Below are 20,273 nucleotides of genomic sequence, written 5' to 3'. Positions count from 1 at the left end.
CCCTGGTTCGCTAGGCCGAAAGGGGAAGACTGATGGCAGACGCTCGGACCACCAACAAACAGCTGCAACGCGCCTTCCTTGGTCGGTGCATGTGCGACGGTTGCGGCCGCATCTTAACTTTCACGGCGCAAACAACCCCACCCTGACCCCGACGCTCATTTCGTCGCTTCTTGTTTCTGGTTTCCTATTCCCCCAAGCGATTCAGGTCATCATGGACGCCCGGGTGGATTTTGACATCAACGAGGCGGTCAAACTGTTCGACAGCGATCCCTCCGCGATTCCCACTCCCGAGGCCCCGCAAGCGCTGCAAGACTGCGAAGATGAGCCAGAATCGCTGTCGTCGCCCGGATTGATCAACAGCGAGCTGAATCCTGTGGTCGATGCTGTGGCGGAGAGTCCAGATGCGATTACTCGCAGCTCTGTGTTTGACACGCTGCAGTTTCTCTTGAAGTGCGTCCCCGCATATCCAAAGGATACAAAACAATATGACAAGGAACCTAATTCTAAACTGTTCCGACTATCTAGGCACTCGTCGCAAATACCGCCAGCCATTCTCAGCAAGATACTCGACCTCATCTCCTCGGCGCTATCCACGCAAACCGACATTATCCACGCCGACCTCGAAGCCGAAGACCAAGATGCGATACCACACCACAAGAACCTGCTGGAGATGTATGGATTCCTTCTCCGATGGACAATCTCCGCCGTCGAGACAAGAGCGCTCGAGAAGTCTGCTTCCGCACCAGCAGCGCGGGGGCGGGGTAAGGGCACAAAGACAAAAGCTGGAGGCGGCAAAGACGTTGTCTGGGATGCCTCAGCCCAACTTGAGACGGCTCTCGATCGCATGAGCAAGGTACTGAGGCTCAAGCTGGGCCGTATCTTCGTCACCACCTCGGAGCGAGACACCTTTATCGGCCTCTTCACCAAGCCAGTGTACCACATTCTCGAGAATGAGGCAAGAGTCAAGAGCAATGCCATACGGAGTCACTGCTTTAGGGTTCTGTGCTTTGCTGTCAAGTCTCATGGACACGCATACAGTAGGTGGAAGAAGACTCTGATGAGTGACTATACTAATACCCATGACAGCTGCCCAGACGTCCATCAACCAGAGCTTGACCTACTTCGAGCATCTGTCAGAGCCCATGGCCGAATTTCTCTTCACACTAGCCGACGCTTTCGACTATCCACAGCTCACCGAAGACGTCTTGAAGGACATCAGTGGCAAAGAATTTAGCTCTACCGATCTGAAGGGGCCAAAGTCCATCTCGACTTTTCTTACCAAAATCTCCGAACTCACCCCGCATCTTGTCATTCGCCAAATGACGTTGCTCGCCAACCTACTGGACAGCGAGTCATATACCCTTCGTTGCGCCCTTATCGAAGTGTGCGGAAATTTGATCATCATGCTTAGCAAGCTGAGCCAGGACGACCGCAGCGAGCAACACAAGCAGCAAATTCGGATCTTCTTCGACGTACTACAGGACCGCTTCCTGGATATCAACCCATACTGTCGTGCTCGAGTGATGCAAGTCTATGTCAAACTTTTGGATCTAGAGCAAAAATACCCGAAGCGCAGGCAGAAGGTCGCGGAACTCGCTGCGCGTAGTCTGGAAGACAAGAGCAGTAATGTACGTCGAAACGCAGTCAAACTACTCGCGAAGCTCATCTCGACCCATCCTTTCACTACCTTTGATGGTGGATTACTGTCTACGAAGGACTGGGAACAGAGGTTGGCCGATGTCGACGCTCAGATCGACGCCTTACAACCCCCGGAAGAGCTACGCGAGCGCGCGCCTGGTGATCAGACTGTAGACGAGACTCTATTGCAAGACGCAACCCAGGCCGATAACGACGAAGCACCCCAACATCCATCCGAGATGTCCGAGGAAGAGAGGGCTGCTGTAATTGCAAAGGCACAGAGAGACGCTGCGACCGCGCAAGAGCTGGAGAAGTTCCAGGCAGTACGCAAGTATCTGATGGAAGCGCTCAAGTTCATCGAAGTCCTTAACGACGCCGCTGAGGTGGTTACTCAACTGCTGTCATCCAAGAATAAGAGCGAAGTCATCGAGGCCATGGATTTCTTTGTGACCATCGACGCATACAAGATCGCAAATGCGAAGCTCGGCATCCGGAGGATGTTGCGTCTCATCTGGACCAAGGGCAACAGCGACGAAGGCAAGGGTGTTCAGACGCATCTGTTGGAGTGCTACAAGGACCTCTTCTTCGACGCGCCACCTGGATTTGACGCCAATGCCGTTGCTAACTACATCTCGAAAAATATGATCAGTCTGACATTTGGCACAACCCCGGCTGAACTCACGTCACTCGAGCAGCTCCTCAGCACCATGATGAAGCAGGGCCTAGTCAACGCATTGGTCATCCAGAAGCTATGGCAGATATATGGATACCAGAAGAAAGACATTTCCAAGAATCAGCGCCGTGGAGCAATTATCGTCCTGGGTATGCTCGCACTCTCCGCTCCACAAATCATCGTCGAGGAGATGGAAGTGTGTCTGCGAATTGGCCTTGGGGAGCTGGGTCGACGGGACTTAGGTTTGGCTCGATACACCTGCATAGCTCTGCGCCGGATGAGTCCACCGCCTGGAAAGCAGGCCTCGAACGATAAGCCAGTACAGACTGTCAAGCTTCCGAACGATCACGCAGTTCTTGTTAGATTGGCCGCCATCACGGAGATGCCGTCGGATAGCAAGGAATGGTTTGGCGTTGCAGAACAGGCCATCAGTGCTATATACGTCCTCTCGAAACATCCCGACGTTCTGTGCTCCGAGATCATTCGCAAAGTCACAAAGCGTGTGTTTGCGGGACAGGCCAAAGCTGAGTCGCGGCCGACGTCGAGTTCTAGTGCTGCGGAACCAATAGAGGTCGATCATGCCGATGAGGAGATGCCTGACGCGCCTGCTATTGACGAACCACAACAAAAGAAGCAGAATTCTGCGCTTGCATTATCGCAGCTGCTTTTCGTTGTCGGTCACATTGCCATCAAACAAATCGTCCATTTGGAGCTTTGTGAGCTTGAGTTCAAGCGCCGCAAGGCTGAGAAAGACAAGATGGCACCGACACCTCGGAAATCCATGTCTTCGTCGGGACCCACACCACTCAAGAAGGGACGGAAGCGGGGGTCGACCAAAGAACCAACGCCGGCACCCGAAGAAGTAGACGATCTGGATCTCATGGCGGGAACGAACGAAGATGACTTCACAGAAGCTATCGCACACGTTCGTGAACGTGAACTTCTATACGGTCCACAGTCCCTCCTCGCAAACTTCGGGCCCCTCGTAGCAGACATTTGCGCCAACAACACGTCGTATAACCACCCGACGCTACAAGCACAAGCTGCACTGTGCTTGGCTAAGCTCATGTGTGTGAGCTCAGAGTACTGTGAGACCAACCTCGGTCTATTACTCACCATCCTCGAACGAAGCCAGGACGCCGTAGTGCGTAGTAACCTTGTCGTCGCACTCGGCGACATGGCTGTCTGCTTCAATCATCTCATCGACGAGAACACCGACTTCCTCTACCGCCGTCTGAACGATGGCGACCCAAGCGTCAAGCGAACATGTCTCATGACCCTAACCTTCTTGATTCTAGCCGGACAGGTCAAGGTCAAGGGCCAGCTAGGCGAAATGGCCAAGTGTCTCGAAGACAGCGACAAGAAGATTGCAGACATGGCCCGCATGTTCTTCACCGAGCTGTCCACCAAAGACAACGCTGTGTACAACCAGTTCATCGACATGTTCAGTGTACTTAGTGCTGATTCCGGACTGAGCGAAGATGCCCTGAAGAGGATTGTGAAGTTCCTTGCTGGATTTATTGAAAAGGTATGCTCCTTTTCGTCTCACCACGCTAAAAACTTGATACTAACTATTACTAGGACAAACACGCCAAACAGCTAGCGGCCAAGCTCGCGTCCAGACTACCAAGAGCAGAGAACGAGAGGCAATGGAACGATGTCGCATATGCACTCAACCAGCTCCAGCACAAGGACGAAGAGATCCAGAAGATGGTCTCCGAGGGTTTCAAGGTTGTGCAGGCAAATGCTTGAGTAATGCTGCGTCCTCGTCTTTCACCTTTCTTATCGTGTCGAATTGTTTATGACTGTACGAAAGCGATGATACCCTGGGTTGGGTTGCGTTGGATCGGGGGTGTGGATGAGCTTAGCTTTGGCGTTTGGAACTATACAGGATATTATGCAAGTTTTCACATCACCACAACGACGAGAAGGTACACATGAAGCGTATAATTCAATACATGTCTGTCGTACACTCTACACCACCAATCCACCTCGTGCACCAAGAACGCCCAGAGATGCTGCTAAAGCCGACTTTTGGACCAACATCATGAAACCAAAGTACGCCGATGGAAATGCGTAAAACAAACGTCCCCTCGTGTTGTTGAGCCTTCTCATCCCAGCGATTCAACTTCCTTTCTTTACGGACCAACGTTGAACTTCAGCCTCACACCCATACTAGCCAACTCAATGTCCAAGAACTTGAGCACACCAGGCACCGCCACGACTGCCACATCCTCACCACCACTATACCTCATACCCTGCGCATCCATCCACAGATCCGCTTTACTGCTATTCGCATCCGCCAAGACAGCGCACCTCCTGCAGCGGATCGTGAGATCCTTGCCGCTCCTATCTTTCTTACGGCCGTACTCGGCGACGGTGGGGGTAGTGCTGAGGAAAGAGCCGCAGGTACGGCATATGGACGCTTTCGTATAATCGGAACAGTTCATCAGACGGTCTTGCAGCAGGAAAGCTGTGCCGTGGGCAAGCAGGGAATCGCGCTCCATTTCTCCGACACGGATACCACCACCCTTGCTTCGACCTTTGATGGGCTGGCCGGTTGTGGAGACTACAGGACCTGTGGTTCTGGCTTGGAACTTATCGTTGACCACTGGGGAAGTGTTAGTAAATTAAGGTGAGAGATGGGATGGAAAGGGTTTACTTACTGTGACGGAGACGTTGGTAGTAAACTACACCGATGTAGATATCTGCGTGGAGTTCCTGGCCTGTTATGCCGGAGTACATGGGCTCGTTGCCGTAGTAGTTGTAGCCTGCTTTCGATAGCTGGTGGCCGAAGTAGTCGACGGCTGTGTTCTGCTCGTCGAAGCGGAAGGGCGTTGAGTCTTGAGCCATACCGTGGAGCGCTCCAGACTTTCCGGCTAGCGACTCGACGAACATACCGATTGTCATACGTGAGGGGAAAGCGTGAGGGTTGATGATGACGTCGGGTTGCATGCCGCTCTCAGAGAAGGGCATGTCTGGTGTGGGAAACTTTTGACTGACGACACCCTTCTGTCCGTGACGGGAAGAGAACTTGTCACCGACGACAGGAGAACGGGGAATGCGCAGTTTGATGCTGAGCTTTTGGCAGGGTTGTGTTCCGTCCTCGGCTCCGATGATGCGGACCTCTTCCACGAAGGCGAGTTCATCGTCCTTGTATTTGAAGAACTGTGTCTGGCCGTCGCGGTTGACGTATTCGCCGGTAGCTGCGTCATACGAAACAATGTGCCATGCGGCAATAACGTCTCCGTGACGCAGCATGGTGCCAACACGTGGAAGACCATCTTCGTCAAGGGTTTCCTTAGATGCGGCCTTGACCAAGCCCTCAGGAGCAAAGCCAAACAACTTGGTCACTGACTTGCTTGATCGGCTCTTTCGGTTGCCTTCTTCGAGATCGCAGATCTTCGTCTTGTATACAGTTCCGTGACCAAAGCCGCGCTCGTGTGAAGATTTGTTCAAGATCATAGCGTCGTCCATGTCGTATCCAGTGTAAGAGATGACAGCAACAACCGCGTTCATTCCGTTGGGGAAATTGTCCATGCCATATTCGTTGTGCAGCGGAGCTCTGGCGATTGGTGTTTGACCGGTCTGTAGGCGGTAGGTCTTGTTGTCAGTTCGGTATGCTGTGGCAGTTCCTGGTGTACCCATCGATTGTTTACCCATTTGACACTGGTACATGTTACGCGGTGATTGGTTGAAATCCGAGAAAGGCGTTTGGTTGGCGATGATACTGAAGATATTCGTTGGATCAAACTCAACATGCGTCGAATCACCAGAAACGATCTCGGCATCTGTGCAGGCGATGGACATGTAGGGTTGCTCAAACGGTCCTACGTAGTCGAGCTTGCCGAGAGGCAGGTACTTGACAGGCCGGTACATTCGCGAGCTTTGTGAGAAGAGGTAGACACCCGGGTATTGGCCGCCGTTCGATCCGGGAATGAAGCCAATCTCCATCTCTAATGGCACGTTGTGCGAGCCTTCGACCTTCCAGTAACGGAGCGTGTCGGCAATGGTCTTGGCTTGCTTGGGCGAGCAGAAGCCTAGGACACGACCGTCCAGCTGTACAACCACACTCGCTTCAAGAGAAGCGGATGACTTGCTCGATACGCCTAGTTGCGCAACAAGGTTGGGAATCGCCGAGACATCGACGTTGGAAGTGGCGATCTTGCACTTGTGCGCGAAATGGTTGAGAAGTCCACAGGGCGATCCATCAGGAGTGTGTACAGGGCACATGAATCCCCACGCCTCAGGAAGTAGCTTTCGAACAGTTGTCGTCTTCAATTGTGCGAAGAAGGCACCTCGATGCACCATTCTGAAATGTGAAATAAAACGAGGGAAGTTAAGTTTCTCAGCGACCACGACGTATCCAGAAGTTTGCTGCAGATCCAGACCCGTTGGACTGACAAGATTACCAGTACTGAGGAAGTATTCCATAGCTTGTCCAAGATTCATGTTTGTCCGTCGGAGGATCTTAGAGTTCCAATCCTTGGTGAAGTCTTGGGATGTGAAAGGCTTGTACTCGTTCTTCCTTCCCCACTCCCTCAGCACAAGTTGGAAGCTGTTGAGCCACTCTTCTAGCTTCTCTTTCAAGATCATGCCGTAGAGTTGTCCGCCTAGTAGGATCTCCTGGAACTGTACAGCATCGGGGTTATCGACAGCGCAGTCGCCTTCGACCAAAGCGTAGAGTTTCCTGGTCATGAAGAGAAGCATCCTGAACTTGTCGGCATCCTGGCTCGGCGTGACATTGACGCAGCCCAGATGGGGTAGCACGATCTTGCGAAGGAATTCCGTACCGGCCTCCTCGTCCGCGACGTCGGCGGGCAGACCAAGTACAATCTTGAATTTTCCACCCAGATATGCCCGCGTCTTCGCCTTGGTGTGTAGCCCGTAGACCTTGTATGTCCGGAGTAGCAGCTCTACTCGGTCGGTCACGAACTGCTTCTCTTCCAGACCTTCCGAACCGGCTGCACCGACCAGACCCTCGAAAATTTCGCGGTCGTTCGTCTCGACCAGAGCCTTCATCACCATGACGATGGGAACCAGGTATTCTGCCTTGCGCCATGAGAAACGGAAGTTGACGTTGCCGTCGCTGAGGTAATGTAGGGCGTTCGTTTGCGAGGTCTGGTCGGGTCGCATCGATCTGAGCTGTATACCGAACTGGGTGTAACCGGGGCCACGGTTGGTAAAGGCGCCACGCTTGATGGCCATGGGATAGTTGCGACGGTTGACCTGGAGGAGACGAATGATCTTCTCGATGCCGTTGACGATGAAGTATCCACCCAGCTCATCGGACTCTTCTTTCGCCTTGACCAACTGCGCTGGCGACATGCCTTCAAGCTGGCAGCGGTTTGATCTCAGCATGACGGGTATGCCACCGAGATCAACGACATCCTCGTTCCAATCTCCGTTGTTGACTCTCCACTCAAGTCGTGCGCGCATCTTGCCGCGGTACGACGCATGTCGTTCGCGGGCCTCGGCGGGATAGATGTTGCGGTTCTTGAGCGCGACCTTGTTCGAAGGCGGCAGGACTGGCTTGTCGAGGAAGACTTCTGATATGCGCAGGTAGAGACGGCTCCTCTGGCCTGCGTCTTCGGGCGCTGCGTATGGATCGCCGTCGACGAAGATCTTGGTGCCGATGTCTTTTATGCCCTGGTCAAGTTGGCCGCCGCGGGTGAAGATGGTGTTGAACGAGTTGATGTGGGGGTCGACGGCTGCGGCGAGCATAGGGTATGCCGTCTTGTCCTTGGGGGGGTTTCGGAACAGGTCATGCCGCCTGAGGGTATCAAACTGAGGATGTTAGCCTGGCATCGTAATGTCAAAAGTACTCTCTTGCCTTGGTCGACCATTCCTGAGGGCTGTCGGCCCGTGCGGCAGGCGCCATGATTCCGTATGCGGCGTTTACGGTGAATAGAAAATCAAGGCGCAATCTATAGCGGCATGCGCAGTGTAATATCAAAGAATGTGAGGTGTCGCGGTCGCAAGCTGCAGCGCGACTGTGAAGATGCGACGCTACGCTCGAACTTTTTTACTAGACTAGTCCGATCCATGGATAGGCCACCCCTGCTAGCGCGCTGGCGAAAGTCACACGCCGCGGCGGCTCCATCACTCTGCTGCAGCGTGAACCACTCCGGGCTTTCCTTAGGGCGGCACAGCTCTGCTCTCTACTTCCTCACGGCATTGCCTGCGCTCTTTGCACCCCGACGCATCTCCGCAGACGTCGTCCATTTGCCTGTTGTTGCTGCTAAGTCTACGGCGATCACGCCTACTACATGCCCCGCAGCAAGGATCAAGGTTCCCAGACTTCCCTCCATCGCCCGTACATCACCACTCCTCCCGACCAGACGACAACACCACCGAGTCAGCCCCTGCCCTGACGACGGCCATGGCGAACCTCTTCCGCCGCATCTACGACTGGCTGCTCCGCCTGTTCTGGTATGCCTACCTGTCCTTTTCTACTCCCCCCAATGCGCACCTGGCTGCCTGATGCGCTATTTGATACTCTCCCAACTGTTCAGCTTCCGCCCAAGAAAAAGCAAAGTCACGGGCGACGATAACATGGCATTCCTGCTAACCTCCGACACCATCCAGGGCGACTGAGATGGACATCACCATGATCGGGTTGCAAAACGCTGGCAAGACTTCGCTGTTGAGAGTTCTGGCGGTGAGTATCTTCCTGATGCGGAAAGACCCTCCTGCGTCAACATCATCAACTTTGATGAATGCGAGCTGACCCATTCGAACTAGGGAGGAGAGTTTACTGTCGAGTAGGTCTACATCCGTTCCGAGTTGCGCAAGCCGGCGGCGACGTTGTTTCATCCGTGTCCCGATGCTACTGCTTTGCGCAACCTCGGACGCCATCGTAGTCGGGCTGCGCTGACTGGTTCTAGCTCCATCCCGACGGTTGGCTTCAATATGAAGCGCGTCCAGAAAGGTCATGTAACCTTGAAGTGGTGAGTGCCTTCCGTGTTCTCCTTGGTCACGCATGTCCGGCTCTTGCAGCGCCAAGCCCAGCCTTGCGGGGTGCAGCGCAATCTACTAGCCTGGAGGCGCATCTGCTGACCAGCGGCAACAGTTGGGATCTCGGAGGCCAACCTAGGTTCCGTTCCATGTGGGAGCGGTACTGCCGCGGTGTGAACGCTATCGTGTACGTCTCTTCTCATGTGATGGTGGGGTGTCGCTCATCATCATAGGTTCATCGTCGACTCCGCCGACAAGGAGGCTCTACCCGTCGCTGGCGAGGAGCTGAAGCTCCTACTAGAGAAGCCTGCGCTAGAGGGCATTCCTCTTCTTGTCTTGGGCAACAAGTCCGACTTGCCCAACAAGCTTTCCGTCGACGAGCTGATCGAGGCGCTTGACCTCAAATCAGTGTCGCACCGGGAAGTGAGCTGCTACGGCATCAGCGCAAAAGAGGAGACCAACCTCGATGCCGTTCTCCAGTGGTTGATTGCCCGAGCCAGCAAGTGAGGTATTGTGTCGTTTGTATTCGGTCGACGTAACGTGACCGCGACGGTCAGGTGCCGTTCGCAACGCATTCGACTGGGTTTGGTGTTTTCGCAACTTCACGACGCCGACGTGCCTATGTTCTTACGAATTACGGTCGTCAGCTTTACATGACATCTTTAATGATTCTTACGACTTGATGGAAGAAAAGACGGGCAGATCGCTCTGCAGGCTAGCGATGGCCATTCCAGTTCCCCAGCTCGACACATTTACTTCTTCTCATATCATTATGACGGCGACTGCCCCTTCCTCATCCTGTATCATCCTTTTTGTTTCATGTTCCAGCGAAGATGTAGCGGCTAAGAAAAGACGGAAGATTTTGGTCCAGGTATGAATGACATGTATGGTTGCGCGCGCTTCGTCTCTTGTTTGGCTCCATGAGGAGTGACCTGAGTTGCAGCGATATAATGGTATCTTCGTCTCTGTCATGTGTCGCCCAATGCTGTCTCCGTGCTCGTGACTATCGCATGCCTCGTGGGCAGGTGCGCGGCATCCGGCTTGGTATTGACAAATCGTTTGGAAGGATGTTTGTCGAGGGTTCCAGCGCAATTGCGTGCGCAAATTTGTAGTGACTCCTCTCTCCAGCCGGCCTGGGCTTCCAGATCCCGTGTTGCACGCAGCTCAATGACTCTGGTACATGGTAGCGCCGCGGAAGCCGCCAAACATTGCGTACAGAAAAAACGAACAACTTTCCCCGCGACGCGGGTGGGGGAAAAGAAGGAGAGGATCAATGCACCGAAAGGAAAAGAGAGAACAAACTACTTAATTCTTTCGCACAACTCACGCACCGCTGGCAGAAAAACGGGGTGGGACCCAAGCAAAATCCATGGCCATGAACAATTGAACAACTCATCCTGCATTAGCGCCTCCCAGGGAATCTTGAGCAGAGCCCGTCTGATTGGTCAGACGGCGGCGAGAGCAATGCGAACCCCTGTCTTGAGCCTGAGAAGTGGAATGGCAGGATGGGTTGGCAGCCGATGAGCTGGAGGGGTACACGGGGAAGTGGGTGGGATGTTGCGATGGGGATGGGGATATGGGTTGAGGGTTTGTGGCGTTGGTGAGGTGGGTGTGGCGCGGTGAGGGTGAGGGGTGGGGTGGGGTTAGGGTTGATGGGGGTGGGTGTACAGTACTTGATGCTACTTGTGTGAGGAAGTTTGTATGGAACGCCAAATGTGAGAGGATCGCGTTGCAACAACTACATGTTGAAGCACCAGGCAAGATGTAATATGGTTGTTGATAGTTAATTGCGTCTGGAAGACTCACGCAGCAGCATCATCATCACTGAAGACATAAGTCGCAAAGGTTCTAGTTAGACAACCTTGTTGCTACAAGGAACAGACCACCATCGGGTACATCCTAGAAGTACCGTACAAGACGCGCAACGCAACGATCTCACGATAGCTGAGTGACCATGCCCAGGTGCAGCGCGGAAGCTTCAAATGTTCACGCACACTGCTGACCCGAACGAAAACCAATGTCTCGGAATCGAGAGGCTGAGGTACGTACCTTCCACCCAGACTCGACACAAGATTGCGAAAGCAACGGGCGCAGCCATCCTCATGATCCATCAAGAACCACCGTCGGCCGACCAAAACCCCTCCATTTTCTGACCCTACTAATCAAACCCACCCAAACAACATGCGCAGCACAGCATTTCGCCGCACAATCCTCTCTCCAGTCTTCTCGAACAAGCTAGAACCCGGATAGCCCATCATTCATCTCCACTGCGCCTTCTCGCTCACAATCAGCAGTACCAAAAAGCCTTTCCAGCCCGCCCAATAAGCTCAAAGCACGCATCGTAATCGTCACCAGCTCGGCTCTCTCGTCTCCGCTTTACCCGTTTAAAGCCTAGAATGCGGGCCCCAAGCCATACTCCGGACAGCGTTCTTGGCTAATTGTGGCTGAGCACCAACGCAGAACGCCCAAAGACACATCATTCCCTTGTCGAGCGGATATCGTCATAAGCAATCAGCCAGAACCCTGCTCTTTCGCAAACCATCCATCTCCATCGCGTCGCTTTTCTGAACTTCTTTCATCTCGAGAATTCGAAACACAAATCACACATCGCTATACTAACACAAATTCGAGTATCATCATGGTAGACCTTGAGTTTGGACATCCGCATCGCAATCCTTATCGTACGAGACAGTACTACGGGCCTGATTATGGCGACAGAGGGTACGTTTCTTCCATGCGCTCATCATCGTCATCCTCAATCTCTCCTTCTCCATCATTCGCTGCAAAGTGGCTGTGCGACACAGTTTAGCTGCGCAGCGGCGCAGTTAGTCTTGTAATTTTCTGGGGAAAAAGGCACGCTTGGTGGATCAACGGATCGGCTTGGTCCTGGCTTCGCGTTGGTGCATGCTGGATGGGGGTGTTTGCGACAGACGACGTCACAACGTCACTGCGCCCAGCCTGGCGCCCGCATCACTCGGCATCTGCGTACTGCTAGATGGCCTGCCTGGTTGTGGCCTTTGCCACGGTTTTCTTGGACATAATACGCTGCTTTCGTCTTTCTTACTTTTGCTCTTCATTCATCTCGGACGCACTACGTCTTTCACCCACTCTCCACTTTTTTACGCTTAAGACGGAAGTACACTTGCGCATTACTTTCAGTCGATTGAGAGAGATTACTTGCGACGCGACACACAAACACACGAACAAAGCTTCTAACACGCCATGGCTAGGACGTGCTATAGCAACAGCCGGGGCTACTACCGCTGCAACTCAGCATGGAATAACTGGGTTCGCTGGGTCGTCCTCGTAGTCGTCGTCTTGGGCTTTTTACTGCTCTTCGTACTATGCTCGTAAGTCTCCAACCATCCTTCCCCCATCCATCCATCTATCCACCCAACAACACCACTAACACCCCCCAGCTGCCTAACCGCCCGCCGCCGCCGCAAAGCCGGCCGCCAACCTTTCTACGGCACAGGCTGGGCCGCGCGCCCAGGCAACAACAACTACGGCAACAACACGACCGCACCCTACTACAACAACCAACACAACCCCGCGCCCCCTTACTCCGCTGCTACAAACAACAACAACGGATACTACGGTGGCGGAGGCGCAAATCAGGGCTACTACGGTCAGCAAAACGGCGTTGAGCTTCAGAGTCCGCAGCCGACGTATGGAGGCGGGTATGCGCCGCCGCCGGGGCCGCCGCCGACGAAGGGTTAGGGGTTGTACGGTAGATGGTAGGGAGATGAGGACAAGGAAACCCCTCATGTATTGAAAGGGGCTTGCTGAATCGAGTCGGGCTTGAATGGCGTTAAGGAGATCGTGAAGCTTCCTCGCGTTACGACATGTGATGAACTCGGAGAAGGGGACAGGATGCTTTCCTTCGTTGTTGGAGAATGCGATTGATACCTCTTTTACGCTTCCATGCTATTTTTTCTTCTTCTGTACACGTGGAAGATGTAATGTACTATCATACGCAATACCAAGACTTCATACACCATGAACTGTTCAGAATGCCTATTCGTGCACACGTCTTGCTTGGGATGAATTGGTGCAGAGGAAAGCTTCAAATTGCTCAGTACGGCACTTCATCATCCCATTTTCATCGCGGTGTTCAGGTATAATAACTTCATTTATTCCATCCATTCACGTCACTCTTCGTCTCCCATTTTCAGTACTCTGCGTAGTCATGTCCAACCAACTCACAGGCAACACCAGACATTCGTAGAAGCATACGAAAACGCTAAGCATACACCTTTTCAAACGATCCTGCAATGCTACCTAGCCTCCAAGCGCTGGTCTCTCACTTCCAACCAAACTAACCTACCAACCTCAAACCACTAGCCGGCGCACCAATCTGTGTGATGCCGTCGATCCTGCACACGGTGCCCTTGTACCTGGCGTGGTACTTGGCACCGCTGTATGGGCTGGTAACCGAAGGCATGCCGCTGTAGATGGGTGTGAAGCTAGCAGCGCAAATGTCAAAGTCGGCGAATTGGTCAAAGTCGATCTCGATGACGTCGCTGGGGTTCCTCTCGGCGACTGTCTTGACACGCTTAGCCTGCTCCTTCATCTTTGCGTTGCCGGTGCGGTCGAGCAGGGCGTTGGCAAAGTTCAGCGCCGTGTTCAACTGCTTGTTCTTGTGGGCAAAGGTCATGGCTGCTGAGAGCGGGATTGAGTTGTGTGGACCCTCGAGGTCAGGGACCGTGAAGTAGGCAGAGAGTTCGAGCGCGCGCTTCTTGTCCGAGTCGGAGAGGGCGGAGATGTCGGTAGCGCCGTTGAGCAGTTTGCGGCGCTCCAGTTCAATGGACATTGCCAGAATATATTGCGTGGCTGTGTTGATTGCCTTCTTCGCCTAGATGTATTTTAGTATGCGCTGACTGGATGTATGCCTGTGAAACTTACATCAGAAAACTCAGCTTGAGATGAAACGACGTTGACCATGATGAGCTGCAATAGGCTCTTGAGGACTGCGACACCCTCCTCCAATTTGTTCTTTTGCAAGAACTGCTTGCCAGCAGTCAAGTCAGTCGATAATATCGACTCCAAATCGCGTGGGATGATGGGCAGGATCTTGCGTGAATCGGTCTCGTCCACCGTTCTCCGTACGTAGTTGACCAGCGAAGGCATGTTTGGTGTCGCCGGCAAGTAAGTTCGGGTGGCTTGGTAAATCTCCTGGAAGCGTTCTTCAAGGGGAGCGAAGTTGACAGCACCAACCTGTCGGTTTAGTAACTGCATGGCAGTATCGAATGATCCTGCAGCAATGTGATCCGCCGCCAAAGGTGAGTTGCGTGCCCAGAAATCAGCTTCGCTGCTTCCTGCACCAGCATCAGCACCCTCAACCTCAACGAAGTCGTCGTCTGCTTCCACATCGCCATCGTCACCCATGTCCCAGCCACCGACATCGTCGTCCTCGTCGCCTCCAAGTTCAGCGGCCGCACGGGTAGGCTCGGCGTCACCCATAAGATCCTCGTCGCCAAAGCCGTTTGCTGTTGGTTCTTCGGATCCAATGCCTTCGACTTCGCCTTGGAGAGCCTTTTCAAATACAGTCGACGAAGCTGCGCGCGTTGGCCAGTTTGCTTTGTGAGTAGGCACTATAGGCTTAGCAGGCGCCGAAGGCGCACCTATTGAAGGAAGGTTGATCTGCTCCTCCGATACACCGGCAGCTTCCAGTATCGACTGTGCTTGTTCGTCAAGACCTTGTGCCTTGGCAGTGGCATACGCGAGGGGGTATAAATCAAGCTCCTGGAACATCTCTATCCGGTTTTGTACGTCGCCCAGGTAGAGTGCGTTCTGGAATCGTGCCGTCATGTCACCGCGGTGCTCCGCAATCTTAGCCATGCGCTTCAACTTGTCCTGATCTCCGGTAGTGAGGTACAGGAAAGATAGCTTGTCAAAGTTACGCAGCTTCTGGTAGGTCATCTCTACGGTTTGGTGGTTGCCGTGTGCTAGAGCTTCGGTGCTCAGCCGTTGCCAGAGCTTTGGTCGGTCAAGCTGCTTAGCCATTTCAACTGCAACCTCTAGATTACCGCATTCAATAGCAAGCTCGAAACGTGTCTGAGGATCTTGCACGAATTGAAGAGCAATCTCGGGATAGCCCTTCTTCTGGAGGTAGGAGATAATGCTCTGTCCAACCAGACTTGAAGTCTTGATGATGTTGAGCATCTCGTCGTAGTTGCGCTTGACTAGGGCGAGCTTGAATCGATATTCGGTGGGGTCGATTTGAAGAATTTTGGGCTTCGCAGCACGGTCTAGGCAGTATACGTTGCGACCCTTAACCCTCACAAGGTATACTGTTTGCTCCAGCGTGCGTACAATACCATTGTCGCCGTTCATCAGACTGTACTTGATGTGGTTCAGCGTGGAGTAGAGAAGAACACCAGTGTCGTCGAAGATTGCACTCTTGATCCGGATAGTCTCGTGCAGAGTGCTGACCTGCTCCAGGTTCTTTGTCGCAATGGTGACATTGTGTTTGCTCAGCAATGCGACGTGCAGTCCATCCGATGACCAGACGACGTACTTGACGCCGTTGACAGAGAGCTCAGCAAGGTTCTTCTTGGCCTGAATATCGTAGAGAACAACGGAAGTAGGGGTGATTAAGAGCAGGTTACCAGTGCCGCCAAAGTATATGTCGGTGGTTCCGTGCGGGGGCTTGATGGTCTTGGTAGTGGAGTTACTGAGATCCTTGATGTCGATCTGTTGGTTAGACTGGTTGAAGACCGCGAACCGATTCCTAGCCACGAAGACGGCGGAGTTGCCAGAACCGCGCTTGGTATCGGTCGGTTCCACCGCTCCTGAAGCGTCGCGCGGAAGGCTGATCAGCTCATAAGTTCCGCTGTCAGCTGGAGATGTGACCAGGATTGAGCGTTCAGCAGGGTTGTAGGACAGTGTTCGTGGGGGTACCCAGGCGCTTCCCAATTTCTTCAGAGACAGCATTGATGGAGACTCGATGTTCTTCTGGAAGTCGTAAGACCGCACGTGCTTCTCCTTGGTGATGTAGAAGAGGTTGTTCTGGTAGACGGCGGACGCGGGTCGCTCGCGTTCGAGCTTGAACACCATGACACCGTTGTCGTGACCAGCAGCGAACAGGTTGATCTCAGGATGGGCGGCGATGACCCAGAAGCGGTCATTTTCGCGCTTGAAAGACTGGACCGATGTACGTCTGTTGAGATCCCACACGCGGATCGTCTTGTCCTCTCCAACAGACAGAATCAAATCCTGGTGTGGGTGGAACAGACACGCCGACGCGTTCTGGAAGTGCCCTCGGCAGGTGTCGACTTCCCATGCCTTTGTTTCTGACATTCTCCACAACTTCACGAGACGGTCGTCACCAGCGGAGACGATCAACGGGAGTGTAGGGTGGAATGCGACCCAGTTGACACCTCGGTCGTGGCCTTCGAGGACGAACTTGACAACAGCATCGGTGTTGCCGAACATATCCGCCTGGTTCTGGTTCGCGCGTGCCATCTGGTCCTCGAATGACATAGCTTGTGGTGCCGAGTGCTTCTTCCTGAGCCCAGAGATGTCCCAAACGCGAACCGACTGATCGAGCGAGGCGGAAACAATGAGGTCTTCCTTCGGGTGGAATTGCGCGCACATGGTGTAATGGTTATGACCGGTCATAGTACATACTTCGGAGGGTTAGGTGTGTTTCTGCGAGGCATTGCGACAGACTTACTCAGTGAACCTATGGATGTTAGCTTTGTACCAGGGGAGTAGCTGCAGTGTTACTTACGGTTCTGCCAATTCCATATACGAATGGTCTCTGGTCCGTGTTAGCCATTGCACATCCAACCCATAGCATGCGCTTACGGTCGTCGGAACTACTCAATATCCATGGCAGCTCGTGGTGGAAGAAGACGGTCCGGACATAGTCCAAATGGCCGTTCAATGTGAAGAGACATCGTCGAGTCTGGTATGACCAAACTTTGATCTTGTAGTCGTCGCCACCAGACACGAATCTGTGCAGTCTCAGTATGTTGTTGGCCCTCCCCAAGTTGTCCACGGGATGCTCACAATGGCTGGGTCTTGTGGAAGTCAACGCCGCGGACCGGCCCGTCGTGTTCTTCGAAGCGATCTATAAGGGTACCCATGCGGTAGTCCCATAGTTGAATGGTCGACGAGTGTAGCGACACAAGGATCCATGGCCTGGAAGCGGTCAGCGGGGATGGGAGCCGCGTGGTGTAGGTATAAGCTACCTCTTGGGGTGAAAGGCAATGCCTTTCGCACGCGAAGACTTGGACTCAAACTGCTCGGAATTAGCTAGCTATACGGTCGCATAGATGAGAGCTGCTTGCCTTGGTCAACATCGAGGGAGAGGAAGCCATGGCGGAATTGGGGACGAAGCCGCAGCTTCACGGTCGTCTAGAGTGGCCTCAATGCAAGAGACAGCAAGCGCGAAGGGATACGGGTATATGTGAAGGAGAAAGAAACACGGTGTTGACTATTATCTTTGGTATTGCTGCCTGCGTGAGCTGCTCTTGCTAATGTTCGATATGCCACGCAACATTCGGATTGACCACCTAACCGTCTTGGTCTCTAGCGCCCTTTCCCCACCAAGGTCACGTGAGATCTGCCAGACATCGCCTCAACTCCGTCTGAAGCGCTCGGGTCGTGTTTCAATTTCAAGCGAACCTCGAGTTCCCACACTAGTTGCCGTAAGGCAGAGCCTCACTTCTTGACGCTGCCTCATCTCAATTTCGCCGCCGCTGCGTGGCTCGGCTCCCCTGGTCTGGCGTCCTGCAACGATGCCCCGCAGAACTCACCAATGCGACTCCGTGTGCCAGCTGGCATCGTAGTGCCAACCCTACCTACCCGCCCTGTGCAGAACAATTTTGTTCGCAGACCTCATTGGGCATTCATCCTGCCTGACGCAAGGTAGATTGCCCGAGTCTCTGTTGCGACTAATCGTTCGCAAACACGCAGCATCGGAGTCATGGAGGAAACCGATGCTGCGCATGGAGAGGGCAGCAATGCTGCAGACCCGCTCCGTGGCCGGCCAGCTCATTGCTGAAACGCAGGTGATAATTGGCGACAGCCCGCACACATTTCTGTCTCTGCAGGGAATTCATACCTCCTCCAGTACTCTTCTTCCCCTTTTACGTTCCCATTCGATCACCACAGACGCATCGCATCCGAGCTGACCTGCACTTTGTGGCTGTTACCGATCTGCGAGCTACGCTACCTGCATTGCTGCCTATAGTACTCCAATTCTACCTGCACGATAAGCCAAGGCGTTGCAGGGTTCGACTTGTCAAAACTCTCCACCTCTCCGCTCGAGCTCGCCGCTCAGATATCCCAGTAAAACACACCCGGGCCACCTCCAGAATGATACAGTCGACGCAACTCCTCTTCCGTATTTCAAAGATTAGACACGCCTGTCGGACTTTGATCCCTTAAGAAGTCAGCATAGATACCTGAAAAGATCATCGATACGTACGCGATCGCAATTGGCTGCAAGCAAGCCTGACGCAACTTTCCCCGTCAAATCACCACGACACCCTCCTGGCTATGGCAACACACCACGAATTGCCAGCCGCTGCGCTCAACGGCCATCCGCAATCACCACCCATGACGCCTACTCCCCATACACATAGTCGCTTCCCGCCACCAAAATTCCAAACCTCTCCAGTACACCGGCGCGTAAGCAACTTCATCCAGACACCTCCACTGGAGTACATTGAACCGACCGGACACGACTATCACTTCAGCTTCACACGCCCGCAATCGTGCCCGGCATCTTCGCGTATGTCGTCAGAGTCTGACAGAGCTTATCCGGCAACAACGTTGGAGGGATCTGAATACGAGACCGACTCTGAGGAGGATTGCGAATCGGATCAAGAAAGTGAACAAGAAGAGGAGATACCGATGCGTCGGGTAGAGAAAGCCCAATTCGTACTCGAAGAACTGGACAGCGATCCAGGCTACGACTGTGACGTAGAGGTAGTGCGACCGGATCATTGCGAAGACGCAAGAAGCGAAAGGAGCGGCACAAAGGCAGCAATATTCGCCAGAATGAACGAGTTACAACTCGAAGAAGACAGTTCAGAAGACGAGGAAAGGGAGCGCATTTACCTTAAGAAGAAGAAACGATGGAGCGCAGGCATCTTCAAGCGCAGCCACAGCCAGAGCGTGGAAGGAGATAGCAGCTACTCCGACAACGACCCTCTCGACGACCTGGACCAGGGCGCTCGCCGACTGCGACGCCGCGTACGTGGGCCTAGAAGAGAATCCCTCATCTTCGTAGACCGCGGCTTCTCGAACACGAATAACATTGCGGAGGTTGAAGAACCTGACGAAGGAAGAGTGCTACACTCGAAGGGGCCGCCATCCATCCCCAGTGATGACGCCTTCACTCTAGATGAACTGCCGTTTTGGGGAGGGCACAACATGATGGACATGGAGTTCGAGTCTGACCAAGTGTCAGAATTATGATTCACGAATCTTAGAGGCCATGACCATGACCTGACGGCTGTTTTCTTAGCTCATTGCGTTCCCGAGCGACACGCTTGCTGTCGACTGTTGGATTTAGCGTAGCGTACTATTTTCTGAATGCATCTGTTTTTACCTGCACATTGCTCAGCACCCGCCAGACCGTGAGACATGGCCTAGGTGCGAATTTGAAATTCACCTGCGTCTAAGCTCTGGCTTTGTTGCAGTTTGTTCTTAGAGACGCGTTGGTCTCGCGAGTCAGTACGGGCTAAACTTAGCCATCCTTAGGTAAACAGAAGGCCCACCTGCGCAGGCGTCAACCACGGAAGCTGACGGCCACTTGCACGCGACCAAATCCACGCACTGCCAGCTGTTAGGGCAACACGCATTTTCGAAGGACGCGGATGCTCGCCCTCCCGTTCTTTGCGCCTAGTCGAATGACCGCAGTCACAGAAAGCAGCTCATCTCGCGCGAGACTACCCCAAGGCTAGCCTCACTATGTGAACGTTTACCGGTAGATTGCACACGCATCATCATCCCTTCGCACGGTCACGTTTTCTAGTCGTTTCAGCTT

General features: G+C 53.5%; 6 protein-coding genes across 6 annotated transcripts; 4 read left to right on the top strand and 2 right to left on the bottom strand.

The window, feature by feature from the left end:
- Window positions 1-106: 106 nt before the first annotated feature.
- Window positions 107-4,277, top strand: BKA58DRAFT_348861 (armadillo-type protein). Its single transcript, XM_046168481.1, has 4 exons — window positions 107-450; window positions 526-1,037; window positions 1,087-3,839; window positions 3,893-4,277. Exons 1-4 carry the CDS (start codon window positions 212-214, stop codon window positions 4,061-4,063), a joined length of 3,675 nt encoding a protein of 1,224 aa, XP_046020070.1. The 5' UTR covers window positions 107-211; the 3' UTR covers window positions 4,064-4,277.
- On the bottom strand, window positions 4,278-8,294 carry BKA58DRAFT_348860 (DNA-directed RNA polymerase I polypeptide 2). Its single transcript, XM_046168480.1, has 3 exons — window positions 8,145-8,294; window positions 4,978-8,098; window positions 4,278-4,922 (listed from the first exon to the last, which is right to left on the bottom strand). The coding sequence occupies exons 1-3, from the start codon at window positions 8,190-8,192 to the stop codon at window positions 4,450-4,452; spliced, it is 3,642 nt and encodes a 1,213-aa protein (XP_046020069.1). The 5' UTR covers window positions 8,193-8,294; the 3' UTR covers window positions 4,278-4,449.
- Window positions 8,295-8,693: 399 nt separating this feature from the next.
- Window positions 8,694-9,775, top strand: BKA58DRAFT_326221 (ADP-ribosylation factor family protein; the record flags this gene model as incomplete). The annotated part of the gene is made up of 6 exons (XM_046168047.1): window positions 8,694-8,743; window positions 8,900-8,972; window positions 9,056-9,075; window positions 9,199-9,261; window positions 9,384-9,455; window positions 9,502-9,775. 6 exons carry the CDS (start codon window positions 8,694-8,696, stop codon window positions 9,773-9,775), a joined length of 552 nt encoding a protein of 183 aa, XP_046020068.1.
- Window positions 9,776-12,490: 2,715 nt separating this feature from the next.
- Window positions 12,491-12,988, top strand: BKA58DRAFT_326175 (chitin synthesis regulation, congo red resistance, RCR protein; the record flags this gene model as incomplete). Its single annotated transcript, XM_046168043.1, has 2 exons — window positions 12,491-12,618; window positions 12,688-12,988. 2 exons carry the CDS (start codon window positions 12,491-12,493, stop codon window positions 12,986-12,988), a joined length of 429 nt encoding a protein of 142 aa, XP_046020067.1.
- A 291-nt stretch (window positions 12,989-13,279) lies between these two features.
- BKA58DRAFT_71428 (coatomer WD associated region-domain-containing protein) lies at window positions 13,280-17,834 on the bottom strand. Its single transcript, XM_046175772.1, has 8 exons — window positions 17,566-17,834; window positions 17,467-17,516; window positions 17,285-17,416; window positions 17,081-17,229; window positions 17,004-17,033; window positions 16,947-16,955; window positions 14,174-16,899; window positions 13,280-14,123 (listed from the first exon to the last, which is right to left on the bottom strand). Exons 1-8 carry the CDS (start codon window positions 17,593-17,595, stop codon window positions 13,587-13,589), a joined length of 3,663 nt encoding a protein of 1,220 aa, XP_046020066.1. The 5' UTR covers window positions 17,596-17,834; the 3' UTR covers window positions 13,280-13,586.
- Window positions 17,835-18,526: 692 nt separating this feature from the next.
- BKA58DRAFT_71513 (uncharacterized protein) lies at window positions 18,527-19,755 on the top strand. Its single transcript, XM_046175773.1, has one exon. It carries the CDS (start codon window positions 18,779-18,781, stop codon window positions 19,700-19,702), a length of 924 nt encoding a protein of 307 aa, XP_046020065.1. The 5' UTR covers window positions 18,527-18,778; the 3' UTR covers window positions 19,703-19,755.
- Window positions 19,756-20,273: the final 518 nt, after the last annotated feature.

The sequence above is a fragment of the Alternaria rosae genome (genome assembly GCF_020736505.1).
Source record: "Alternaria rosae strain MPI-PUGE-AT-0040 chromosome Unknown BKA58scaffold_14, whole genome shotgun sequence".
NCBI classification, from domain to species: Eukaryota; Fungi; Ascomycota; class Dothideomycetes; order Pleosporales; family Pleosporaceae; genus Alternaria; species Alternaria rosae.
The sequence above is the reverse complement of the archived record's forward strand: the minus strand, read 5'-3'. Positions and strand labels throughout refer to the sequence as shown.

Excerpts from the sequence above, each read along its gene's own strand:
- BKA58DRAFT_348861 (XM_046168481.1), top strand. The coding sequence starts at position 212 with ATGGACGCCCGGGTGGATTTTGACATCAACGAGGCGGTCAAACTGTTC. Across the intron at positions 451-525 it reads ACGCTGCAGTTTCTCTTGAA|GCACTCGTCGCAAATACCGC; the intron begins GTGCGTCCCCGC and ends CCGACTATCTAG. Across the intron at positions 3,840-3,892 it reads TTGCTGGATTTATTGAAAAG|GACAAACACGCCAAACAGCT; the intron begins GTATGCTCCTTT and ends AACTATTACTAG.
- BKA58DRAFT_348860 (XM_046168480.1), bottom strand. The coding sequence starts at position 8,192 with ATGGCGCCTGCCGCACGGGCCGACAGCCCTCAGGAATGGTCGACCAAG. Across the intron at positions 8,099-8,144 it reads CTCAGGAATGGTCGACCAAG|TTTGATACCCTCAGGCGGCA; the intron begins GCAAGAGAGTAC and ends TAACATCCTCAG. Across the intron at positions 4,923-4,977 it reads CTACCAACGTCTCCGTCACA|TGGTCAACGATAAGTTCCAA; the intron begins GTAAGTAAACCC and ends ACACTTCCCCAG.
- BKA58DRAFT_71428 (XM_046175772.1), bottom strand. The coding sequence starts at position 17,595 with ATGGCTTCCTCTCCCTCGATGTTGACCAAG. Across the intron at positions 17,230-17,284 it reads TTCCACAAGACCCAGCCATT|ATTCGTGTCTGGTGGCGACG; the intron begins GTGAGCATCCCG and ends GAGACTGCACAG. Across the intron at positions 17,034-17,080 it reads ATTGAGTAGTTCCGACGACC|AGACCATTCGTATATGGAAT; the intron begins GTAAGCGCATGC and ends AACACGGACCAG.
- BKA58DRAFT_71513 (XM_046175773.1), top strand. The coding sequence starts at position 18,779 with ATGGCAACACACCACGAATTGCCAGCCGCTGCGCTCAACGGCCATCCG.